The sequence below is a fragment of the Notechis scutatus genome, chromosome 3 (genome assembly GCF_049901735.1).
Source record: "Notechis scutatus isolate UNSWTSFEM ecotype Mainland chromosome 3, rNotScu1.2, whole genome shotgun sequence".
In the NCBI taxonomy this organism is placed as follows: domain Eukaryota; kingdom Metazoa; phylum Chordata; class Lepidosauria; order Squamata; family Elapidae; genus Notechis; species Notechis scutatus.
The window spans coordinates 126,573,872-126,599,150 of record NC_142011.1 but is presented as its reverse complement, the minus strand read 5'-3'; the positions used below and the strand labels follow the sequence as shown (position 1 = coordinate 126,599,150).

At 37.8% G+C, this 25,279-nt stretch overlaps 1 protein-coding gene across 1 annotated transcript in view; it reads right to left on the bottom strand.

Annotated features, from left to right (window-relative positions):
- The window catches only part of ANKH (ANKH inorganic pyrophosphate transport regulator), a 106,584-nt gene that overhangs the window by 29,829 nt on the left and 51,476 nt on the right, over positions 1–25,279 (bottom strand). The window contains exons 2-4 of the mRNA XM_026673428.2: positions 6,024–6,240; positions 1,082–1,200; positions 212–295 (exon numbers count right to left, since the gene is read on the bottom strand). Coding sequence (XP_026529213.1) covers positions 212–295; positions 1,082–1,200; positions 6,024–6,240 — 420 coding nt within the window. The remainder of the gene's footprint in view (positions 1–211; positions 296–1,081; positions 1,201–6,023; positions 6,241–25,279) is intronic.

The window sequence follows — 25,279 nt, the reverse complement described above, 5'->3', positions numbered from 1 at the left end:
CCCTTAAGGGTCAGAAGTGATTTTATTTCAATATTAGCTTCTTATTGCCAGTGTCCAGGAACTGGCAGCCCAGAATCTTCAGCATCAATTCATGCATGTTCAAACATATAAATTAACAAAGACTTTTACAAGCATGGAAATGGCATTCATCTTAACTGGACACTTCCCAACTAGTTGGGAGGAGCCAATTGTAAGTTGAACAAATTCTTACCTGAGCAATGACATCTGAAATGGAAGCACATCCAACCAGAAAGCTGTATTTGTGCTTCAGAAGAATGCCTGCATGTGTCCAAGCCTGACAAAAAGGAAGAAAAATGGCATGACTCTTAGTTCTAGAATACCAGTAAAATGAATACAGATTGCACAACCACAACATTTGGTGAAATGGTTCTGGAATAAACATTAAAAGCCATCATTTCTTTATCTGCTCACAAAGGTGTGAATCTCATTCTATTGTGCATTAAGATGGGGAAATGCTTTCTAGCAGATTAATGTTGTTTAGCCCTTTTTTTATCCATTTTTTTATATTTTTTAAATTTTATTCATCTTTTCACATGAGCAACATGTTTCCAGATTATAACACTTGTACATAATCATACTTTCATTTCCATTGATCTTATATAATATTAAACGTTGTTTAGCCTTGAACTCCAGGTGCTTGATTACAATTTCCATCCTCCCTAGCATGATCACTAGTCAGGAATTATTAAAGTGACACATCATCATTATGTGGGAAAGAATGTGACAATTTCACAAGCATACAAATAAGTCGATTACAAAATGAACTATGGATACAGGCACATTTTAAGCATTAGTATAAAGTTATGTATAATTGCTTGATTACTGTTTGGGATATAAGCTAACTCTTTAAACTGACTGGGAGAGTGGAACATTTGTTGAATTACAAACAATGTAACCAGAGTAACTGTAGATAGTTCTGAAAATCACAATTAAACCCTCAACTGTCTGGGCTGTTTAATGTAAACAGCGTCTGTTAAAGCAGAATGTCCATTAAAAGTGTCCACCATCTATTTTAAAAGACCTCCAAGAGCAAGAACAGCAATTTCTTTTGGAGACTCACCATGGCATCCATGAAAGGAAAAGCTGCAAGATAAAGGAAGGCCTTGCGTGTTTTACTTCCCACAGAATCGTCCACATGATGCAACTTGTTAATGATGTAGTATCCCAGATCACTGTATGCTGTAGAATAATAACAATAATAGTAGTAATGGGAATACTACTGAGTAACAATAATAAGTAGCAATAGCAGTTATATTCTACAGTTTGGTATTTTAAAATGAAAAAAACAACAACAGAGTACTTTTCCACCGGGGACACTGACAGTTTTAATGGACATAATCTCATTGCTTAGTAGCGGGTTGGGATTCAAACTTTTTAACAACCGGTTCTGTGGGTGTGGTTAGGTGGGCGTGGCTAGGTGGGCATGGCCATGTGACTAGATGGGTGTGGCTTCTTTTTTTTGCAGCAACACCCCCCCCCCCATTTTTTGAGCCTTCTGGGCCTTAGGGAAGCCTCCTGGGGGGGGGCGTTTTTGGTCCCAGAAGGCTGCCCTGGAGCTCAGGAAGGGAAAAAATGGAGCCTGGAGGGGTAGCACCCCCCCATGCTCCATTTTGGGGCCTTCTGGTCCTCAGGGAAGCCTCCAGGGGGGGGGGCATTTTTGCTTGCAGGAAGCTTCCCTGGGGCCCAGGAAGGAAAAAAAAATGGAGCCTGGAAGGGGCAAAGAAGTATCTCCCCCACGATCCATTTTTTGTCTTCCTGGGCCTCAGGGAAGCCTCCTGGGCAAGCATTAAGACAGCTAGGGGAATCCTGGCACAGCTGATCATAGGAACAGCTGATCGTCAGGAGGGGAAAAAAAGAAATACCTTAAGGAGTGACTGGGCAGGGAAAAACGCAGTCAGCCATGTTGGGTATGCGCGCAATGTTGCACATGTGTGATAAGGACTGACTGGGCAGGGAGGGGAGGGGCCAGCCAGGGACACGATTTGCTGGTTCTCCGAACTACACAGAATCATAACAACTGGTTCTACAGAACCAGTCCGAACTGGTAGAATCCCACCCCTGCTTAGTAGGTTGGTAAAGTCAATTACTATAGGCCACCCCTCCCCCAAAAAACATAAGGGAGCAAAAGTTTTTCTTCCAGTAATTGCAAAAGATTGAAGGAAAATGAGAGTTAAAGAGTTTTATGCTCCTTTCTTTGGTACAGTTGTGCATTATACCAGGGGTCGCCAACTTTTTGGATCTCAGGGACCACCAAACTGATACTTTTAAATCCCGAGGACCACTAATACAATTTTTTAAAAAAGCTAATATATTTAATATAATTTTTTATGTTAAATATAATATATATATATATATATACTCACAGACGAACACAATACAGAAGCCTGATGATGGCAGATGAGATTCTGCCGAAATGTTGCTACAACTTTAAAAGCACAACTACAATGACGTGGGAAAATACCCGAACAAAGCTGAATACCATACATGTAAGTACCCGCGAAAACTTATAATATATATATATATATATATATATATATATATATATATATATATATATATATACACACACACACACACACACACACACACACACACACGGACACACACGGACACGGACACACACACACGGACACGGACACACACACGGACACACACACGCACGCATACATGATACACACTACACACACACACACTTACTTGTTTAATTATAACAAAAATGTAAATGCTTAATGATAACAAAATAAAATGTTCCAGGCTGGAAGCCTCCCCCCCACCTTGCACCTTCCAAAGAGACAGAAGAGCAGGCGGGATGTGTGTGTGTGTGTGTGTGTGTGAGAGAGAGAGAGAGAGAGCTGAGGAGCCTCGGGGCAACTGCCGCTGGGAGAAGTAGAGGCAGAAAGGGGGCTTTGCTCTCCTTGGGGGGCAGCGCCCCTTGGCTGCCACTCCAGGGGCTTCTCAGCAGGCATCTGCCTGCAGAAGGACTGCTGCTCTTGGTGATTAATTGGGGAGGGGAGGGGGAGAAAGTGGGAGCTCCTTTCAGATCCCGGGTGGAGAACTGAGAGGCTCAGATCTGCAGCCGAGGAAAAGCTGGGGGGGGGGGCTCTTCCAGCGTCACCTGGAGACAGGCAAGGAAAGGTGTCCCTGGGGGCACTTTGCTCACTTTAGCACTTCGCTGACAAACCCAGCCACAGCCAGTGGTTATTTGGGGGTGGGGGGGAGAGAGAAAGCGTCTCTCGCATTACCAGGGGAGGAAAGGAGATGAAACAAAGCTCACTCTTTCACTGAGACCTACAAAACGCCAATCTACCGTGTTCCAGGAGTTCTTCGAAATCATCAAACGCTCCCACTTGCAGTTCCTGTGCCTCCCGGCTCAGGTCCCTGAGATGCACGCTCCCACACATGGCGGTGGCAGCAACAACAGTCCCTTCCCCCAGCACCCGCTGTCAGCTCTCCCCATTAGTTTTCTAGCTTTGAATTGCTCCCGGCTCTCTCTCTTTCCTCCCCCCCGCCCACATGTAGGCAAAAAAGGAAAGGGAGACCGAGCCGTACACAGCTCTCCCCTTTCCCAGTCCTTGCTGCCTCTCCCAACATCGAAGCCTCGGAAATGCAGGCAAAGCTGCCACAGCGGTAGCGCCCTGAGTTGCTTGCTTCTCCACTACACTACTGCCTCCTCCTCCTCCAGCACCACTTCCTTCTCTGGGTAGGGCGATTCTTAACTAACCAAGCATGCTAAGGCAACTCAGGATGCTACCACTGTGGCAGCTTTGCCTGCGTTTCCGAGGCTTTGATGGGGAAGAGCTGACAGCGGGTGCTGGGGAAGGGGACTGCTGTTGCCACCGGTGCCGGGTGTAGGAGCTGGTTGGCGTGTGCATCTCAGGGGCCTGATTCTGGGGTCCCTCGGAGAGCCGGGAGGCGCAAGAACTGCATGGCTCAGATTAATTGCTTTTGGGGGCCATTTCTTCTGCGGCCCACCAAAAATTTTCCATGGCCCACCAGTGGGCCGCGGCCCACCGGTTGGCGACCCACTATACTATAAAGGCTCTTGATTAAAAACAAATAAAATATTATCACAGGTAATTATTTAGAAACACTGTACCAATGATACACAAGCATCTTATTTAAGCCAATTGCTTTATCTGCTACCAGATAAATCAAAATAAACTATTTTGGTTCCTAGGCGACTTATTTACTCATGATAAGATACTGGATACTGGACTTTTATTGCTTGGAATCTTCTTTAGTACCACCCCTGTGTCTTGTTTTGTCATCAATTGTCTCAGAATGAGTCATCACTATAACTTTCCATAACTGTTCATTCTTCACTCCTGATTCAGGATGCTAGTCAGCTGATGTGCCTACACTTATTTTTACTCAGCTCATTCAGTCTTCTCCCTGTGTCTTCTCATCCATCTTGTCTAACAGAGTTGCTGAAAGATGGTATTGTCATATCTTAGCTCCCTAATTGTCCTTTTGGGAGCTGAGGAAAATATTTTATAGTATCGAAACAGGATTGAAATATATACATAAGATTTAGTGAATGGGACCCCAATCCCTGACTTATTGGGAACTAGGCCACACAGGGGGTGTGAAGCTTTGCAGCTACTTGGTATCTAGACTGTACATGTGGAAAAAAAACAAAACCCACAGCTGCTGATCTGTGGAGCCAGAAAGGTTAGGGGGCTGCTGATTTAGTGGATAAGCTGTATAACTGCAGTTTTTCAAAAAGCTGTTATCCTCTAAAGCCAGCAGTACCCAACATTTTTGGCACCAGGGACTGGTTTTGTGGAAGACAATTTTCCACAAAAGAGCAGGTGGGGGATACTTTAGGTTTTGCTCACTTGGTACCACACCTCCAGCTGTGCAGTCTCGTTCCTAACAGGCCACAGACCAGTTCTGGGGATTGGGGACTCCTGCTCTAAGCTATTACTGTTCTTAAAAGCATTTTGTTATTCTTCTAAGAAACATACCTATGAAACCAAAAGAGATTTAGGGCTAAGTCAGAAAATTACATTGATTCCAGTGGACCAATTTTCCCCACTTTCAATATTCAAAATATTAGTTGCTTTCAAAGATCTTATCAAGGGACTGAATTTATACTGACAAATATCCTCACATGATTCCGATTACATCCTCTAACCAACTGTTGACATTTACAGTTTTGAAAAAACAATGATCTCATACTAGCATGATGAAAGCTACCACATCAAACGTGGCACACCACCTCAATACTTCATCAGTTAATCTTGTCACACTACTATAATCTGAGGAGATACATGACATGGTTAAAAATGTTATCACTCATATAGAACAGATGCTCGATTTTATCTTTTATGTTCAATTGTTGATGCTTTAGTTAATTTTGTTTTTAATTTCTTAAACCTGTAAGTGACCTTGAGGTTTTGTCTTACCTTAATAGGGACTCTAAATGGTTTCAAATGAATAAATGCTATTGCACAATGTGTGCAAAAGAGAACAGTACTTCATTCTTTCCTCTGTGATACTTAGCAGTATTCAATGTTGGATACTGGAGCCCCTTCATTTCAATTGTTCAATGTCAGTTTTTATGCATTCCATCTGAATCTCTTCTGATTTCCCTCTACCCATACATAAACTATTATTACAAAATGAAGATTACAGTAGACTGTGGAGATAGAAAAAACCATTGTTGCAAGAATTTTAGTTAGTGCTTAATCTATGCCAAAATATCACTAAGTTTTTCTTCTTCTACTTCAATCTTGTTTAAATAATTGGTCCAAAATAAGGGATAGGAACAAACTTGGAACCCAAATAAGATATATTTTGTTTTTTGTGACAACGTGAGGAGGCCTTCTGCTAAGAGACCTGGCTTTGATCAAAATTTGGAGAGTAAGGGAGTGAAGTTATAATGGCAAAATTATAATGGACAAATGCCTAAGGAAACTGGATGAACAAAAAGAAGTTATATGTCAGCCAATCATTTGAGCAGAAGTGCTATTTCAATAAAAACTATGAAGCAAACTTACCTATCAAGGTATGAAACACTGCAGCCACAGCCCCAGCTACAACCATACACAAAACTGCTTTGGTTCTGTCTCTCTTACTGTTGACAAAAACGAGACCCACATTTTTGAAATCACTCATCGGTCCTGTGAAAAACTTCATGAGGGAGTATGCCAAGCCATAGCTAGCTAGCATTTCCACAGCATCTTCCTTAACAGCTGCAATACCCCTATTCAAGGCCTAAACAGACACAAGAAAATAGAAAGGAAGACACATTAACATGTGCAAAATGTTACTAAACATGATTACTAATTTTAAATGAAATAAAGTAAAAATAACCCATACATTATTTTATGTCACTCAGAAAAGGGACTTGTCACATAATATTTTTGTGCATTTCTATTTCTTTATTCATGAAATTTAAAAAATGAGCCCAAATATCACTATCTTCAATTTGTAATTCTCCTGTTTTGTTACCACAGAAGTCAGCAATATGGAGTCCATAGGTAGCATAGCACCTGTTGCTCCAAAAAGATACAACCATAAAATTCAGTCATGTGACTTTGGCAAAATGTCACATGGAAACATGAAATTTCAAAGTTCTCACATGAGATCTTAGAAGCTTTGCTTTGGCAGGTAGGTCAAATACATTACATGATAACACCCAAGGCCTGATAAAACTGTCAATTAAAAGTATAAACCATGCATTAAAGAGGAAATAATACAACAATTGATACATATGAACATATGTTTTATGAACTATGAACCTAGAAGTATCCTTGTATATTGTACTCTATACCTAATGCTATGCTTGGTTTGCACTGTTTTAATTTCTGAAATTAAACAGTTATATATGTAGACACTAAGAGATATGACCTTGATGTAAATACAGATAGTCTTTTACTTACAACAGTTTATTTAGTTACCGTTCAAAGATACAACACTGAAAAAGCGACATGATCGTTTTTCATATTTATAACCATTGCAGCATCTCCTTGGTCATGTGATAAATTCAGATGTTTGGAACTGGTTCATATTTATGATGATTACAGTGTCCTGGGATCATGTGATCACCTTTTACGACCTTCTGGCAAGTAAAATCAATGGTGAATCCAGATTCACTTAATAAGCATGTTACTAACTTAACAACTGTAATCATTCGCTTAACATGGCAAGACAGGTCATAAAATGCATCAGCCATCTATTTGTCAAGTCAGTTTTGCCCCATTCTTTAACCATGCAAAACAAGGTAATATTTGGAAACGCACTTCAGGTAAGCTAAACACCTCCCTGAATCAATGAAGAGAAGAGATACAGCATAATTAGACTTTCAGAAAATGTTAATATAGCTTATCTCAAGAAAGTGGTCAGTTAATTTGATTTCCCCCTTCCCTCCAAAAGGAAGTATATCTCAACATTCAAAGTGAGGAAAACTAACCTATTCATAGAAATAGGTTAAATGTTTCCCACTCTAAAATGTTCACGAAAAATGAACGTACACCAACTAAACTTTATATATTAAGCATATACTGTATATTAAGCAAACTTATTTTGTGTACTAGTTCCCCCGAGTTTCAATAATGAAAATACATTAATATTGCTTTATTCCATTACATGCACTACATGATGTTAATAAAATATAAACCATTCAGTATCCTTTTATTCACAAGTGCATTGTTTGTTTCTACCCACATATAACCATTTTTTTTCCTGGCTTGCTTGCTTTTAAACAAAATCACTGCATTTACAGAACAGCATTTATCTTCCTTCTATTTTCTATTTGTGTGCTGAATTTCTGGTTGTCTGACTTTTAAGATAAAAAGATTTAAAGACCATTTCCCTGTTCCGTGTTCTAAAATTCTCTTGATGTTCCTTTATACATCCGTATATACTGTATCTACATTTGAGTAGTACAGTCTTTTCTATCCTTCCATAAATATGATTCAGTTGTCAAAGTGCATAGAAAGAAAGTGAATTTATTATTAGCAAGCTGGCAGCCTGACACTATTCATCTGACATAATACTCTTGCTCTCTGATTGCCCAGATAAAAGAATGATTTAAGAATAGGATTTAGAGCATCAAAGCACCCAGAGAAAATGACTGACTCTTTACATAGTATTTTGCCAACAGCTGCAAGAAAAAAGTCATACTGTAGCATGGTAAAGAGGTGGGGAACCCATGATGCAATGGAAGAAAATAGCAAGTGTTAATTTGGCTGTGACTCTACAATGACCGCAGAAGCCTTCATGTAGAAAGTGTTCCTTTCACCTCTCGCTGCCCTGAGCTTCAAAACATTAGTTTGAAAGAGCAAACCTTTAGCAAAAATGTATTTCCAAATGAATGGAAGATTATTACTTGATGTTTTCTGGGGCATTTAGGGATGAAAAGTACTTAAAGGGGAAGGTGAGAGTAAATTATGAAGTATATAATTCTCCTCCCCAACTTAAGGTACATTAAGCCACACAAATTTGTATAATTCAATTTGCTTCAGAAGATTTGAGTCATGTAGAATAAGCACTTTTTCAACTTAGCACAAAATTAAAACTTCTGAAACTCACTGCTACAAAATTTGGTGATAGCACACAAGCTTAAACAAATACACAAATTCATAGCAACTATAATTTCAGAATGTAAATTAACCACAGCAGCTAAATAGAACCTCGATCTTCACCGAGAACAATTATTAAATGCTAAAATATAAAGCATGTCAATCGAGAGGACATTTGTACATATAAACATCAGAAACTGAGCAGGATATAATTTTAGTACCTGGAAGGATAAATAAAAAATAGAAATTTTTGTGCTTGATTTATAACAATTATAAAATTGGCCAGGAATCACATTGTAGAGCTATATGGCACCCTGACCTTGTGTGGCTGTGTACTTCTTGTAGGTTTTTGCTAACCGTTCAGCATGAGATAATGTCTCAGCTCAGTTTTTCCACTAAGGAATAGTTCACTGGAGAAATTATGGAAGGTCTGACACTGTAATGATGCAATGCAAAGGTTGGTTCTCCAGTGGGTGGATATTAAAATAAACCTAACCCGAATGTTGGTTGCTGAGTTTAATTAACTACCTCCAGACAAAACCAAATGTTTTGACTGACCGGTTCAGCATCTCCTTTTTTAAAGCCAAAGAGAAAGAGCTAATAAATCAAAAATGTCAAATGTTCACTAGCATAGTCTCTAGAAAATAAGTTTTTCCCCAAACATTGGAAAGCTGGGTTAGTTCCTCAACCTTATCCAGATTAAACTTGAATGATTCATGTCATTCCATAGCTGTTCAGATCCCTGACTAAATATTTATTTATGTGCCCAACACAGGTCTCACTTTGGGAAAAGATTATTCCTCTTTGAACAAATTTTGGAGTCTTCCGAAAAAAACAAACTTCATGAAAGCAAGAAAACAACCCTTATGATTAATAGACATTTTACTCAAATACAGATATTGCAAGATAATTTAGATCCCATACTTCAATCACAAATAACAAAGAGTTATGAAAACCAAAACAATACCTGAAGAAATCTTAGTAATTCTTACTCTTTGCTACACATGGATAAAGTATTCTTGCAATAAGGAAACTGACTTTTACTAATTTACAGATGTATGTATGTATGTAGTTTAATATAATTAGTTCCAATTGTACTTTTGGGGAAAAGTGAGATATCAATGCATGTGTTTTGTTTTCTATTTCCTTAGAAATTAATTAGATAGATGTCATCCTTAACAGTCCTAAGACCAATTTAAAATTGTAATGGGTTGGCATCTACAATAAGGTTTTATGACTTCCAGTACATAATATATACCCATTAGCAATATAGAATCTCATCTTGTTCCTCAGCTGTTAAAAGCAATCAGATAAAATCATTATCTAACCACTATCTGTAAACAAGTTGAAGTAGATTGCTATAATAAACCTTTCCAAATGTGTGGGGCTCAACCTTAATTTAAAAATAGCATCTCAAGGCAATAAGCATCCACCTTAACAACGTAGGTTCAGGAAACCAATAATAATGGCCCTCAAAGGAGAGCCATCCCAGAAGTTAATAAGTGTTAGGCTGCAAAAGGCAATACTTGGTTTGCTACTGCCAATCAGACATGATGGAAAGATGGGTAGTTGATGAGAATCAAAAACTTAATTTTGTGCAACCTCAGAGAGACAAGGAAATTGCTTATAAGCCACAATGCTTTATTTTGCTGAGCCAAAAGCAGCTCTCAATATGAAATGTTCATATCTGTTGATAGCAAGAATATTAAGGTAAGAAGTCGAAAATACTAGGTGGGCCTGAGAAAGATAGCAGTCTAGAAAGATGAAACAAGTGCTGCCAAAATAACAGAAAAACAATTATAGAGGTAATAGCAATAGCACTTAAGACTTATATACTGCTTTACAGTGCTTTACAGCCCTCTCTAAGCAGTTTACAGAGTCAGCATATTGCCCCCAACAATCTGGGTCCTTATTTTACCCATGTCGGAAGGATGGAAGGCTGAGTCAACTTTGGTGAGATTTGAACTGCCAAATTGCAGGCAGCCGGCAGGAAGCAGAAGTAGCCTGCAGTACCGCCCTCTAACTACTGTGCCACCGTGATGCCACCGTGGCCAATGATGGCATTTCCAATAGAAAAGCAATTTGTATATGTCTCGGTGTGAAATGTTTTATAAAGTTAAAAAAATCAATGCAAATAAATGAAGAAGAAATTAAGAAAGGAAGAAAGATAAAGAAAAAGTGTTCAAAAGTGGGAAGGAAAAAAAACTTTAAAAAGCAACTTCCCACCTTCTTTACAGAACTTGTAGACATATTTGATACTGTTTTCTGCCTTGAAAATCACATTATATAGTTCCTTCTTCCCAGGTACAGCTCATTTTAATTGTTTCATCCAGAAATCATCAGTTCATTTTTATCCAACCTCAGCAAAAAAAATCCATATTGAGCTTCCAGTCTTTCACAAAAGCAGTTGTTCCTTCCCTAACAAAAAGTCGTTTCTTAAATATATTTCGTAACTTTTACAGGTAATCCTCAACTTACAACCTCAATAGAGCCCAAAGTTTCTGTTGCTAAGTGAAACATTTGTTAAATGAATGTTGCCCCATTTTATGACCTTTCTTGACACAGTTGTTAAGTGAATCACTGCAGTTATTAAGTAACACGGTTGTTAAGTGGATCTGGTTTCCCCATTGACTTGATCAGTAAAAGGTGATGAGATGACCCTGTGACTCTGTAACCATCATAAATATGAGTCAGTTGTCAAACATCTGAATTTTGACCATGGCGATGCTGAAATGGTTGTGTGAAAAACGGTCATGTCACTTTTTTCAGTGCAATTTGTAACTTTGAACTGTCACTAAATGAATTGTTGTAGGTCAGGGATTACCTTTATATAACAAATATTTCCAATTATATTTAGCACAAATTATATCAAATGTATAAATTTTATCGAATGCATTTATTATATAAACATTTGTTTTAAAAATAAAAGTAGATTTAACATAAATGGCGGATCCCAGATTAGGTATTGCAAAATCGTTTGATGACACAGGTCATTGTCTGGGAAGTGTACCAGACAGGCAACCAGCCAGTCAGGGAGAGTTTGCTGCCAGGAAGAATCAAGGTGGCAAACATCTTTGTCCTCACTGCCAAAAATAACATATGATCCCAATGCAATGAGTAAGTCTTTTCAACTCAAGTAGTTTAACGAAGAAGCACCACTGACTGTTTATTTGAGAAAGGCTGAGATAGATATCCTATGTATCTGCTGAGAAATCTCAAATAGAAGAATCTTAATCCCTCATGATGGAAAACTTTACAAAATGTCAAAAGTCCATTAGGGGTTAAGGAACTGTAATACAACTTTTTTCCAACTACTGTGCATGTACAAATCTATATAAATATATAAGAATATGTATCCATTTAATATAAAATCTTGGTCTGTGCAGCAGTGTAGCCTGGTCAGTTGTGGCTTTCCCAGGTTGCCAGAAGAGCTACTTCCCACAGTCTGCTATGCAACCCTAACTCTTAATTGCAGATGCAGGAACTGAACCAAGTGAAACAATTCAAGATTTTGTTTCCTGTCGCTCTAAGACAGACTTGCTACAGTGGTATTTGATGTCCTCAGTAGTATTCTCTGATTCATGACAGAACGAACGTAAACAAGACACTTCTTTTTCCTGGAAAAGCCAAGATATTCAAGAACCTTCAAGAAAGCACATCTCAGTGAACACGGAATGGTTATTAGTGAACTAGTTTAAAACAGAAAGGAAAAGTATTGAAGAGTACTGAGTTTCCAAGGATAGGGGTGATACCTTCCTGAATTTTTATCTTCAAGATGTTATTCCAGTATACACACCAGATTATTCAACATTCTGTAAATCAGCAAACTCAGGGTTCCTATACCTTAGCTAAGATTTCACCAGCTGTAACTCACCATGGTTAAAAGGAAACTCAATATTTAAAACAACTTCTGTTACTGGTATTTATTTATTTAACCAATTTCCATGGCTGTCCATCATGCTAGGACCTTACAATTCAAAAAAACGTGTTACAGTTAAAAAAAACTGAAAACATTTTAAAACAGCAAAAATAGTGAAACCAATAAGAACTCTAAAAACATCCAAATTAAATATACAAGATACTTGGCCAGTTAGCAACGAAGCCAGGAAATGAGGCCCTTGACACTTTCAGCCTCCTATGCTCATGAACATAGCCAGGTTTTAGGGCCTTGCGAATGGCTAACAGGGCTGGGACCATTGTGATCTCTGAAGGGAGGATGTTTCGTAGAGCAGAAACCACTGTGGAAAATACTCACCTACTGGTCCGCACCAGCCAGCATTTTTTGGTTGAAAAGATCTACAACATGATCATTCTGCTCGACCTGTTTGAACAGGTAGAGACTCTTTAAAAAAAGCAACCTCTTTATAGGCCTCGGTATTATTTGCTGCATTTGTTTGTATACTATTGCTGTTGTACATTCTGTGGAATAAAGTGTCTATACATTCTATAAATAAATAATTACTTGCCAGTAGCAACATCAAAAGAGACAATTGTTCTCAAGATGCACTTTAGGAGATTCTCAGAAGTAGGTGGAACAGTAATGTTCAGGGAGGAGAATTCCAGATGATGCTCTTCAGGCTGAATAACAATCATATACATCCATATAGAGCTATAGCCAATTTTAGCTCTGAACAATGTTTATTCACAAATCACGTTGATGTTTTCACACTTGCCCTTTGCTCCACACTTTCTAAATGTGGTATGTTTGGCCATATTGGCTAGGAATTCTGGAAGATGCAGTCACAACATCAATTGGTGAAATCTGTACTATTGTGAAGAAATAAGAGGTAATGGTTTCATTTCACTCCTTATTATTACTTCACACATTGTCGTTGCTCTCTTTGGAACTATAGAGAAAACAGTCGCTTGAACTATGGCTATTTTAAATTTTGTGCTTCATGATCATGAGCATCCATGTCACAGTTAAAATAAAACCATTATAACACAATGTCCTTTCTTATGAAAGGACAATGTACACCACCAGAATTTTTATAATATATTGTGTTTTTTTAAAAAACAACAACCCTAGACTATATTTGAAAACTAAGCAAGCTTTTGCTAGTTCAATATGACATCACATCCTGTATTTCTAAAGCCATTTTTATCTGACACGATCATTCTTCTGTATATTTTTTCTAGCAGATGTCTCAAGGTCATTAAAATTCCAGACCATTACTGAACTCATAAGAACTTTTCCTACTGAGGACATTACACCCACAGGCTAGGCTGTGGTTGTTACGAAAGATCAACATATTAAATAAAGTCTCAAATAGATACAATAATATGTACCTTACAACTCTGTTAGTTGATGCATGTCATCAGGATTATCAACCAGAATTCCAAGAAGCAGAATGGCAAATTATAGTATAGCCCTTCCTTAATGGTGAATCTGACAATTCTCATTTAAATATTTATTATATCATTTATTAATGTAATACAAAATATAAAGAAAACAAACAATATACAAGGTTACAGAAAACCAAAAGAAAAAAAGAGAGAAAAAGAAAGAAATGAAAACACTATATTCATACATACATATTCTACCCAAGCACATTAATGACTAGGGTCATATTTCTTTATAATCATCCATTTCTAACCTACATTAATAAAGAAATTCAATTGTTGGCAACATCACTTCTGCAGATCACTGAGTAGTGGTGTGTGTGTGTGTGTGTGTGTGTGTTTGTGTGTGTATGTGTGTCTTGGGTATAAGTATATGTCTTGCCTATAAATATATAGTACATAGCCATTCTATGTACTACATATATAGTACATAGAATTCACTTTGTGTGTGTGTGTGTGTGTGTGTGTGTGTGTGTGTGTGTGTGTTACATAAGTATATAGTACATAGAATTCACTTTCTTTGTTGAGAAGTCACTTTCCTTGCAGTAATAACAGAATTCAAAGGGATACGATTATCTTGTTAATACATGTATTAATCTCCTTCTAAAATTTAATCACTGGACATGTTCAAACGTGTATTTAAATGGAGCATTAATTTCATTCCATTCCCAATAACATCACAATCTACTCAAGCATTTCTGTACAAATACAACGGAATCCAGCAACTCACAGCTAAGCTTCAGATTCATCCAATGTTTTGAATGATTCAATAAAGAAAAGAAGCTAGGAGCTAAATGAAAGTTAATAAATGACACATGATTTGTGAAGACTTGATGAATTAATATGATTCACCCAATAGTAGTCTGTATATATCTATTTAGGCATATGTTTATGTTTCTATTTGTGTTTACACATACACACACTCTTACATGTAAAAGACACTTTGCACTGACTGAAAAGGCCATTGTTCTTGATGTAGAACCTACATTGTACTAAGCTGAAAATAGCTTACTTAGGCAAAAAATGGGAAGACCAGGACAAAGCCAAAACTGCTCATAAACCAGGGCTAGAAAACCACACCTGGCTTCATACATCACTCTGCAATTGTACTTCCATTGTATATATATCGTGTTTCTCATATAATAAGGCCGGGTCTTATTTTTTTTTGAGCCCCGAAAAAATGGCTAGGCCGTCTTTTCGGGGGTGACTTAATTCCCCCCCCTTGCATCTTTGGGCGGGCGGCAACGGCTTGGATGTTGACCTCGGCGTTGGTGGGGCACTTCATATCGGGGTCAACGCAGGCAGCACCATATCCGGGTGTGCAACAAAAGTACTTCCTAACGGCAAGCCCCCACCACCACCATTCCCCTCCATTTTGCATGTTTTAATATAGGCCTTAATTTGGGGGGAGGGGCTTAATTTCATTTCATGCCTATAAAACATGCTGGGACTTCCTATTGGGGGAGGCCGTATTGTTGGAGAAACAGGGTATTATGTATCAAAAGATACTATCTTCCCTAATACGCAGGATGGGGAGAGCCTTAGGCCTCACAACTAAAAGACATAGCATGCGCTAGAATGATGAGCATTTTATTTTATTATTTATTACATTTCTTGGCTGCCCATGTCCCAAAGATGCTTTTTCAAAACCTACTAAGATTAGTTCACAAAAACATGGTTATTTCCTTCATGCAAATGTCCACTGCAGTCAATGCAATATTAAAAAGCAAAAATTAAGTAATGTGAACAACCTACTTATGCTGAAAATTCTGAAATCAATGTTCCTCTTTCTGAAACCACTTTAAAAAGTACAAAATTAAAACATAAACAGAAATAGAAAATTAGTAAAAGAAAAGGGTTCAGAAAAATATAAAAATGTAGTAAGGAAAAAAGAGGGGGGAAAGTAAGAAAAGATAAAAAAGAGCTTCTGATATACTCTTTTCTTCCTTCCTTCCTTCCTTCCTTCCTTCCTTCCTTCCTTCCTTCCTTCCTTCCTTCCTTCCTTTCCTTTCCTTTCCTTCCTTCCTTCCTTCCTTCCTTCCTTCCTTCCTTCCTTCCTTCCTTCCTTCCTTCCTTCCTTCCTTCTTTCTTAATCAGCATTATCAATTATTTCTGATTGTGGCTTTGTATTATCAGCAATGAATTCGAGTTTGACACCTCTGCTCTAGGGAAAGAAAACAGATCAATATATCAACAACAGTTTGTTCCTCATCTTGTGAACAGCAGGTGTTTTCTGCTATTTGAAACAACCTGTATGTCTCCATGTTCTTTCCCCCCACTCCTCCTGCTCAATCATGTTTGATTCTCAGGGACTGGATGGACAAGTCCCTGTAGTTTTCTTGACAAAGTTTTTCAAAAGTGATTTGTCATTGCTGCCTTCCTAGGACTGAGAAAAAGTGACTAGCATAAAATCACCCAGCTGGCTTTGTGCCTAAGACAGGACTAGAACTCATGGTCTCCCAGTTTTAGCTGGATTCTTTAACTACAAAACTGTTCTCTCTATATGTCCTATATGTCCATGGGGGGGGGGATATTGCACCGTAATTAAGAAAACAGCCAAATCTCATTTCAAAAAACCTACACAGAACAGAACGTCCTCCAGACATATTCTGACGTATTGGTTATCTTGAAAGAGGAAACCAATGTTTGCAACATGCCAGTTTAATCTCTTCTAACAATCTAATTCCATATAACAACAGGAAATTAAACCTCTCTTTAGATATTCTGTATTGCTGAAGGATGTAACATGACTGTAATGACAACTGCCACTACTATCATCTTGCATTTGATGCTAACTATGACTGCAATGGAAATTAATGCATTCAGTTTTGTACTAGTGTGACCTGCATGTAGTCCAAGCTGTGGGCTGAGGACTGCACTACTCTTTCCCCACAACACTTACTGAGGAAGGGTCTTTTTAATGTTTATCTGTTGTACAAAGGAGCAAAGAATCACAAAACAATATGGTCAATTTCATTATAGAAAGAAAGGGATAGTTCTCCAAAGGATTTTTAACATTCATCAAAGCTTCATACTTTCCTATTTAAATTAGCCTAGTATAGGGCTCTACGGTGAACTTAATCGTTCCTGTAATACATGAATAGAAGACCATCTTTCTTCTTAATTACAGTATTTCTATTTTAATCTGCCATCTGATAAGCATCATTAACTCCTCCATAGAAAAGCACATGTTATAACACAAAATCATTTTAACAACCATAAACATAGTAGACTGTCTTTTATGCCCACTTGGTTGCCTACTTTTTTGCCAGTTTGCACTGAAGTCAGTAAAGGGTATTGTAGGAATATTCATCTCCAGACAGTTGCAATAAGCTTTCATCTCAAGCAAATAATAAAATCTCTTCACAATGAATTATCTATCACTGTTAAAGTCAACTACTCGGTAACTAGTCATGGTTGACTTCAAGAAAGCTAGGCAAGACCAGTGTCCTACTTAGTACTTTGGATAGAAGATTTCTTGGAAATCCCAGGTCTGTCATGTAGACTGAGATATCTAAAAAATGTTCTGCTATTTCCATATTCTTGCCAATAAAGTATAGTGTTGTTTATTAAAGTTACTAGGGGTTGAGTGTGAAATGAAGTATATTATCATTAATCTCATACGGTTATCTCCCTTCTCTCAACTTAATCTACCATCATCAAGCTTCATTGGCTGATATCATAAAAGCGGAATATAGCTTTAAGATCAGTATAACAAGCACCAAATATCAACTTTGTAGTTTTCCAAAAGCAATTGATAGGCTCTTTCGTAATTTAATAATGTGGCATGCCAACGGAAAGAATACAAATGTACCTTTTACATCAATGTGAAGTCTTTATAGTTTAACCTAAACACCTTCAGTGACCTGTGCATCTAAGTCTTTGATGCCAAGCATCAATTCATTTTTGTGTCTTTTTTACTCACTGTTGTGAATACATCAAGACAAGCAAAATTCAATAATTGCTTGCTAGAAAAAAAAATCAGTGTAATAAAAGGATAGCATATTATTTTTAGAGCCTTTTAATCTAGCCATGGCTAGTCTAGTGAAGAGAAGGACTAGGGGAGACATGATAGCAGTGTTCCAATATTTGAGGGGCTGTCAGAGAGGAAGGGGTCAGCCTGCTTTCCAAAGCACCTGAAGGCCATATAAGGAATCATGGATGGAAATGGATCAAGGAGAAATTCCACCTAGAAATAAGGAGGAATTTTCTGACAGTAGGAACAATCAACCAATGGAACAACTTGCCTTCAGAAGCTGTGAGAGCTTCATCACTGGAAGCTTTCAAGAAGAGACTGAACTGCCATCTGTCAGAAATGGTGTAGGGTCTCCTGCTTGGGTGGGGGTTAGACAAGATGACCTACAAGGTCCCTTCCAACTCTATTAATCTGTTAATCAACAACTGTACATCAGCATTACTGGTTAAAAGTCCCATTTAAACATGGCACAAAGGCATTTTATAATTAAAATTAAACTGGAAACTATATTCTTCCCCTCTCCTCCATATAGGGACTTTACAAGTTAAATGGCGGCCTTAGCCAATAAGTCTGTTGTTAGGTTCATAATCTGTTTTTTGTGTGCTTTTGGCTTGCTTTGTTGTGATACCAGCTACTGCTGTTTATAGACATGATTTATGATTACATGTAATGTGAAACTATTATAGTTTATTCAATAAACTATAGTTTAAAGCAACAGTTCAACATAATGTGTAACCTCAGATATTTTTTATTTATAAAGCAATTTTGATTAGAACTCAAATATTACTCTTTTTAAAAATTAAGAAAATACAGTTAATTTGTATAGCTGTGTATAAAATAATTTTATGTATATAACATTAGATAATTAGCCATCTATAAGATTTGTAATCAAGATTTTTTTTTCTGAACAGATACGAACAGATATTCTGTTTTTCTGCCATAGTAACGCTTCAGAATAGTGCCACAGTACAGTTTTCTCGTCTTACTCTGACTCCAGTAATAAAGAATATGAATACTTTTTCTATAACACCCTCAAATGGCCTCTCTCCCTAACAGGATGGAATAGTTTAGAAAATTGAAGGGATTTAAGCTAAGCTTCACATTGTGGACCCAAAGTTTTCATCTAGATAGCAATATGGTTCGTAAGTATTTATATAATCTTTTCTTTTAATATACTTTAACCATTATAATTCATTCTACGAAACATTTATTATAAAGTTATAAACCCTAACTTGTAATGATATTGCTTTAAACGTCCCCTCTAATTAGTGGGTTTGGGTCTTCTATAGTTGCCTTTCGAGAGGAAAAGAACATCTGACATGTTATTGAGTGGCAGCTGAGTCTACTTCAGACTAGCCCCACTTGTAATCTCCACCAGGCAGGCAGGCAGGCTCCCAGCCATGCATAGCAAAGTCAATAAACCATCTATCTCCTTATGTAGGGCAGCAAAAACAAAAAGGCCATTTAGCCTCTGATCCATCATGCTAGCCTGGTCTGTGCTGAAAGGAAGAGAACATGAACAGCAAGAAGAATGGATTCAATTAAAGCAGTAATAAGGGTTGAACAGCCAGGGTAGACAAATCATATTCGAGGAGACTGTCCTACAGGGTTGCTAGTGATCTGAGGGCAAATTATCTATCAATGCTCTTTTTAAATAGAACAAAATTACAGATCATTTTATCTGGAATGGTAAAAAAAGATTTCATTTTACTTAGAAAGGGTAATACAGGTAGTCCTTGATTTACGACCACAATTGAGCCCAACGTTTCTGCTGCTGTGAGACATTTGTTAAGTGAGTTTTGCTCCATTTTACGAGCTTTCTTGCCACTTTTATTAAACGAATCACTGCAGTTGTTAAGTTAGCAACTTAATTTTGAATTTTGATTACATGACCATGGAGATGCTGCAGCGGTCAAAAGTGTGAAAAATGGTCATGAGTCACTTTTTTCAGTGCCGTTGTAATTCGAGGCCTACCCGTAAAACTTTCCTGTCTCCCCTTCAACCCATCTGCTGTCCAAATTAGATAGTGCTGTCTTCATTCTCAATGCATTGCCATCTTCATTCTCAATGCATACTGCTCTCAAAAGGCTCACAAAGGTTGGTTGAAACTTGATGCATTATGAAAATGCCAGTCTGGCATAAAATTAATCCTTCTCACATTCATTTATTAAATAAATTTCACATTTGATATTTATTACTAGAAGAGTAGTAGGATTTATTTCATAGGTGATTCAGGTATCCCTACTTATGACAAAGAATCTCTAATAGCTGGAATGAGAATAGTAGAGGATAAAGAGGGAAAATATATATTCAGCTTGCCTGCTTGCAGCCTTGAGGTTTTTGCTTTATTTTTAGATTGGCCGTTGGCTGTTTTTTCTGCCTTTTGTTCTGTTTTAATTGGTATGAAAGGAAGACTGCTTAAACAGAACTAGGGAACGAGAGAAGCGGCATGAGACTCACAGCTACCTCTAATTCAAACACAAACTTATATGAGTTGTTTTGAATATTTACAATCCTACTACAGTTGTGTGACGATTAAAATTGAAAAGTTATGTGGAATATACTGGGTGAGTAATTGCCCAATTAGCCATTACAATCTCTCCTCATATTAGACACTAGTTCAAGGGTCCTCTCCTTCTTTATGCACTTTCCCACAAGACAAATATGGCAGAGGATATTAACAGGAATTGGATACAGAAAATAGCCAACACAGAGCATTCTGAATAGAGTTCAGAATGCCGGAAACTCAAGCCCCCCACTAGGTAGCTGTGGAAATCATTCAGGTCATTCTGCATCAATGTTCTGGGTGTGAGAATTAAGCCTCTGATGGATGGATCATAATTTGCTTGATTCAAATAACAACAGTAACTACAGTTTAAAAGTAGCAATGTCTAATTTCACCATAGCAACGTAGAGCCAGGTTGGTCTAGTGGTTAACATGCTGGCTTAGAAACCAGGAGACTGTGAATTCTAGTCCCTTAGCCATGAAAGCTGTCTGGGTGACCTTGGGCCAGCCACTCTCTCTAAGCCCAACACCTCACAGGGTTATTGTGGGGAAACTAGGAGGAGAAAGGAGCATTGGACAGGTTTACTGCTTATAAAAAATAATAAAGGCAAGATATAAATATTTATCTATAGATTTAGATATGGAATGGATAACCTTCCTGCAATAGAAATGGCCAGTGAATTCATAGTCCTAAACACTTTTTAAATGCAACATGGCCAAGTCCCATTTTCTATTTTTTTTTCCATGAGAGAATCACTCTATATGTGAAGTACTACCATCTGCTGTCCTCTGATCCATCTGCTTCCGCAGTAAGACAACCCACCACATGATAACTATCAAGCCACTGCACAGCAAGCAAGTATAACTGTCTGACTTAATTTTTAAAAGTAACTGAATACAGCTCAGGATTTGTAGAAATGCTTTTGTATGACAAGACCCTAAAATGTGGTATGTTGCTTATGTGCAACTGTCTGACACATAGAGCTAATGTCCACAGTTCAGTGCTAAAGTACATGGTTTATATCCAGAAAGAAATGTCAGTTCAGTCCATGGCAATTAAGTTAAGAGGACCTGGGTTACAAAAGGGATCTCTACCTAAGCCTTCAAAAGATACTGCAGGTCAATAACATACAGTGCGAAATAAGCTGGCTTACTGTTTTAATTTCATATGTGGGCATTTTATAAACACCACAATGTGCAAGCCCCTTTTCATTGGTTAGAATTTGCCCTACCGGTGGCTGCGTACTATTAGTAATGACTTCACAGTGACTATTCAATATGTTTATAGACCACTACCAAGCAAACACTATTTCAATCCTCCTTAGTTGTCTGTCTGAAGGAAGTTGATGCACCAAAGTAAAAAAATCCAAAAATAATGGCTTGTGGAAGCAAGGCAGATGGCACCTGTTAATTACCATGTTGTTAAAGCAGCATCTTAAAAGAATGTCTTGCCATAAGTTCCTTTTCTCTCTTCAAATCATTTTTGAACAAGCACAAATACAAACATTAATCAATTTCAATTTAGTTTACCTGTAGTTAACAAATCTTATTGTGGGAGTCAATGAACATACCTCCACAAAAGTAGAGACAACTAAGAAGAACGAAGAGCCTCTTTGGAATGTCTCTAGACAAACAGAGGATGGGAGATCACCCACATGTGTTCCAGATGGATGGTCTTTGCAAGGAGCATGCAAGACAGTGGTCTCCTGCAGGTTTGAGCATTGGGAGGTGAAAAGGAATTGCCACTTAGCTCACAACTGCAGTCTGCACTCTTTAAAGGATACTAAGTTAATTAATGTCACTTGCTGGTCTTGTATAATTTTAGGTATTTAAAGTAACTGAAATAAATGGCAAAAAAACTAAGTAAGATTTGCACTCTAGAATGTTATTTAAAGAGTAAGGGTTCAGATAAATTTAGAGTATTTAAACTCAAGATTTTGAAAACCAAGTTTTTGGAATTATTTATAAAGAATAATTTCATATGGGAAATAGATCCTGTTTCAGTGTTTGTAAGACATAAAAATGATAAGTAATTTCATTAAGATAAAAAACTGGACATTAGAATGTATTAGAGATCTCAAGTAAAGAGGATTCCGGAGCTGGGAAACTTAACATTTCAGGTTTCTAGAAAAACAAGAAACCAGAACACTCTACAGAAAAGCAGCCTTCTTCCTTTCTTTCAATTGGAAGGAAGAATGGTGTTTGTTGCTTTTCTGCTCCAAGAGGTCACTTATCACTGCTAGAGCAGTTTTGTTTTCGCCCAGCCCACACTCACTGCCAAAAAAGTCCCCACTGTTTACCTCTTTTCACCACTAACTGTTCCCATAAAATAGCAGGGACAAGGAGTATAGCATGTGGCAGCTTTCCGAGCTTAATCATTCTTTTTGTTGAAGCAACTGGTATCCGAGTCTTCTTTTTATAGATGTTTATCTGCTTAGTTTTCCCCACAATATGGTTATGCCTTCCTCCACTCTCACTCTTTTGGTTTGGGAGCTCTTAACGCCTACATAGCAAGCAGCTGGCAGTGTGGTAGCTGTTTGGATGAAGCCCATTATGAAAGGAAAAGTTTAATTATACATTCTCCTGTTCCCTTTAATATAGCAGAAATTATGTTTCCCATCGAATTACTACTATACAGTCCTCTCATTTTCTCTCCTCCCCCCTCTAGGTAAATTATGACTATTTGTCTGTTGAAACTTTCAGTCATATAATTAAATTTCTGGATGCTGTTTAAGCTAACAATCTTATTATAAATGAAACTCTTAATATTCTAAATAAAGACAAATAAACCATATTTTATATTTCGACATGAAGTAGATTAGTGATACCAGCAGTAAGCATGCATGTGGATAAGTACTATATTGTCATCACTTTATTTCAAAGCTTCATAATATGCCTGTTTTACTCAGTGGTGGGTTTCAAAATAGTTTACCACTTTGGGTATGGTTTGGTGGGCACGCTTTGCACTTTGTGCACATGTGCACGCCAAACACGCCCTTTGCACATGGGCAGAGGCTTTCCTACTCACCTCCTGCAATCCTGCACTCTCCCTGTAGCTTCAACAGCTGACGCGTGGCAATCTGCTGTGCCGCACAAAGCAGCTGCACTTCAAAAGCAGGGAATATGAGAGCCCGGCGGGCGGGTGGGCCCAACAGCAGCTCATCAGAGAGAGAACCAGTTCAGTCTCCGCTGATCTTCGGCGCTACCAGTACACCAGAACAGGACTGAACCGGTAGAATAGCACCACTGGTTTTACTGCTTTAGAAGTTTATGTGCAGAAAACTGATTTACATGGATTTCAACTTCTGTCTCAGTAATTAATGATCCTAAACATATAATAAAGTACATGCTCTGTTATTCACCACTTGTCTGTAGGAAAATCTACTTTTTATCGTTAATCATAGCTAATAAATTAGGAATTAGAAAAGATATTTCCACCCTGCCTAAAATAAGAAGCCATTCAGCCTGTCCACACCTGCTTCTAATCTTTTTGTGTGATAACAACGTATACATAGTTTCTGAAGGAAACGGGCTATTTGGACAAATTTCAATTGTGGTTCAGTATCAATCTGTTTGTTACAGAGCCAGACTGAATTCATTTGGTTGGTGGACAGGGGAAGGAAGTCCCTGTTAATTGACTCTACCATGAAATTATCCTAAATTATCTGGAGAGAGCACATTTGGAAAGCACTTATAGCAGCATAACATTGATTTGAATTTTTTTTATCCTGCCTTTATTACTAAATCAAAGTGGTAAATGTACATAATATTCCTTCCTCCTATTTTCCTTACAACAATCCTGTGAGGTAGGTTGGGCTTAAAGGGTGTGACTGGCCTAAAGTCACCCAGCTGGCTTTCATGTCTAAGTGGGACTAGAATTCATAGAGTCTTAATTTCTAGCACTTTAACTACTACACCAAGCTGGCTTTTTTTTCCTCTCATCTCTTTTGGAGGTATGTATGTGTATGTATCGAATCAATGTTGGTTTCTGGAGATTGCCTGGACTTGAGATGCTTCCTCTCAAACTCTTTTCTGTGAAGCTAAAATATTCTTATTTGACACTACATGCCCTTCAGGGACACATTTTCCAGCATCTATCTGAAAACTATTGGAAGATACTTAGGTGGTTAGAAGCAGGATGCCATCTGCATACAAATAACTAGCCCTCATGAATAAGATATGCATCCACTTGTTCCCATTTTGTAAACCTATTTACTTTCTGAAGCTTCTCTAGCTTCCTCAATTTTCAGAGATAAGATGGGGACTTGAGGGGTTTTTTCCCCTTAGTTTTTGCTGGTCTCATTTAGGCGATTTAGTAACTGGTTCTCAGCCTTCTTGACTTATATATGCTAATGACACTGCTCTGAATGCTGAACAAGACTATTCTGGGCAATACTTATACAGGGGTGATAGATTCCAAGTTGTAAGTCATACATAAAAACAATGCAGTTTTAATTTTCTCCTCTCTATGGACATAAAAGGGGCCAAATCAGATAAAAATGGGATATGGTGAGTACAGAAAGAACAGCTATATTTCTAGCTACATAATCTCTCTTTCACATAATGTGCTGTCACTGTATGGCTACTTCTTACCATCATTGCATGATCAGAGCAAAGGAGAATGATCAGAGCCTGAAGGACCACATATCCCTAAGCTTCTAAAAAATAATATACTGGTAAGCAAGTATTATTATTCGTGCTCATAGATGATTTATATTCACATTAAGCATAATTGAAGCTCCACTCAGAGGGGACAATTGCAGAATAGTTGTCAATGTGACCGGCTGAATGAGTTTGTTGTTCTGTGCTTTGATACACCTAACAGAATAGCTTCAGGCCTCTCAAAAGGTTGTCTAAGGAGATTTTACAGACTATCTTCAAATGGAGGAAATTAAATCTTGACTG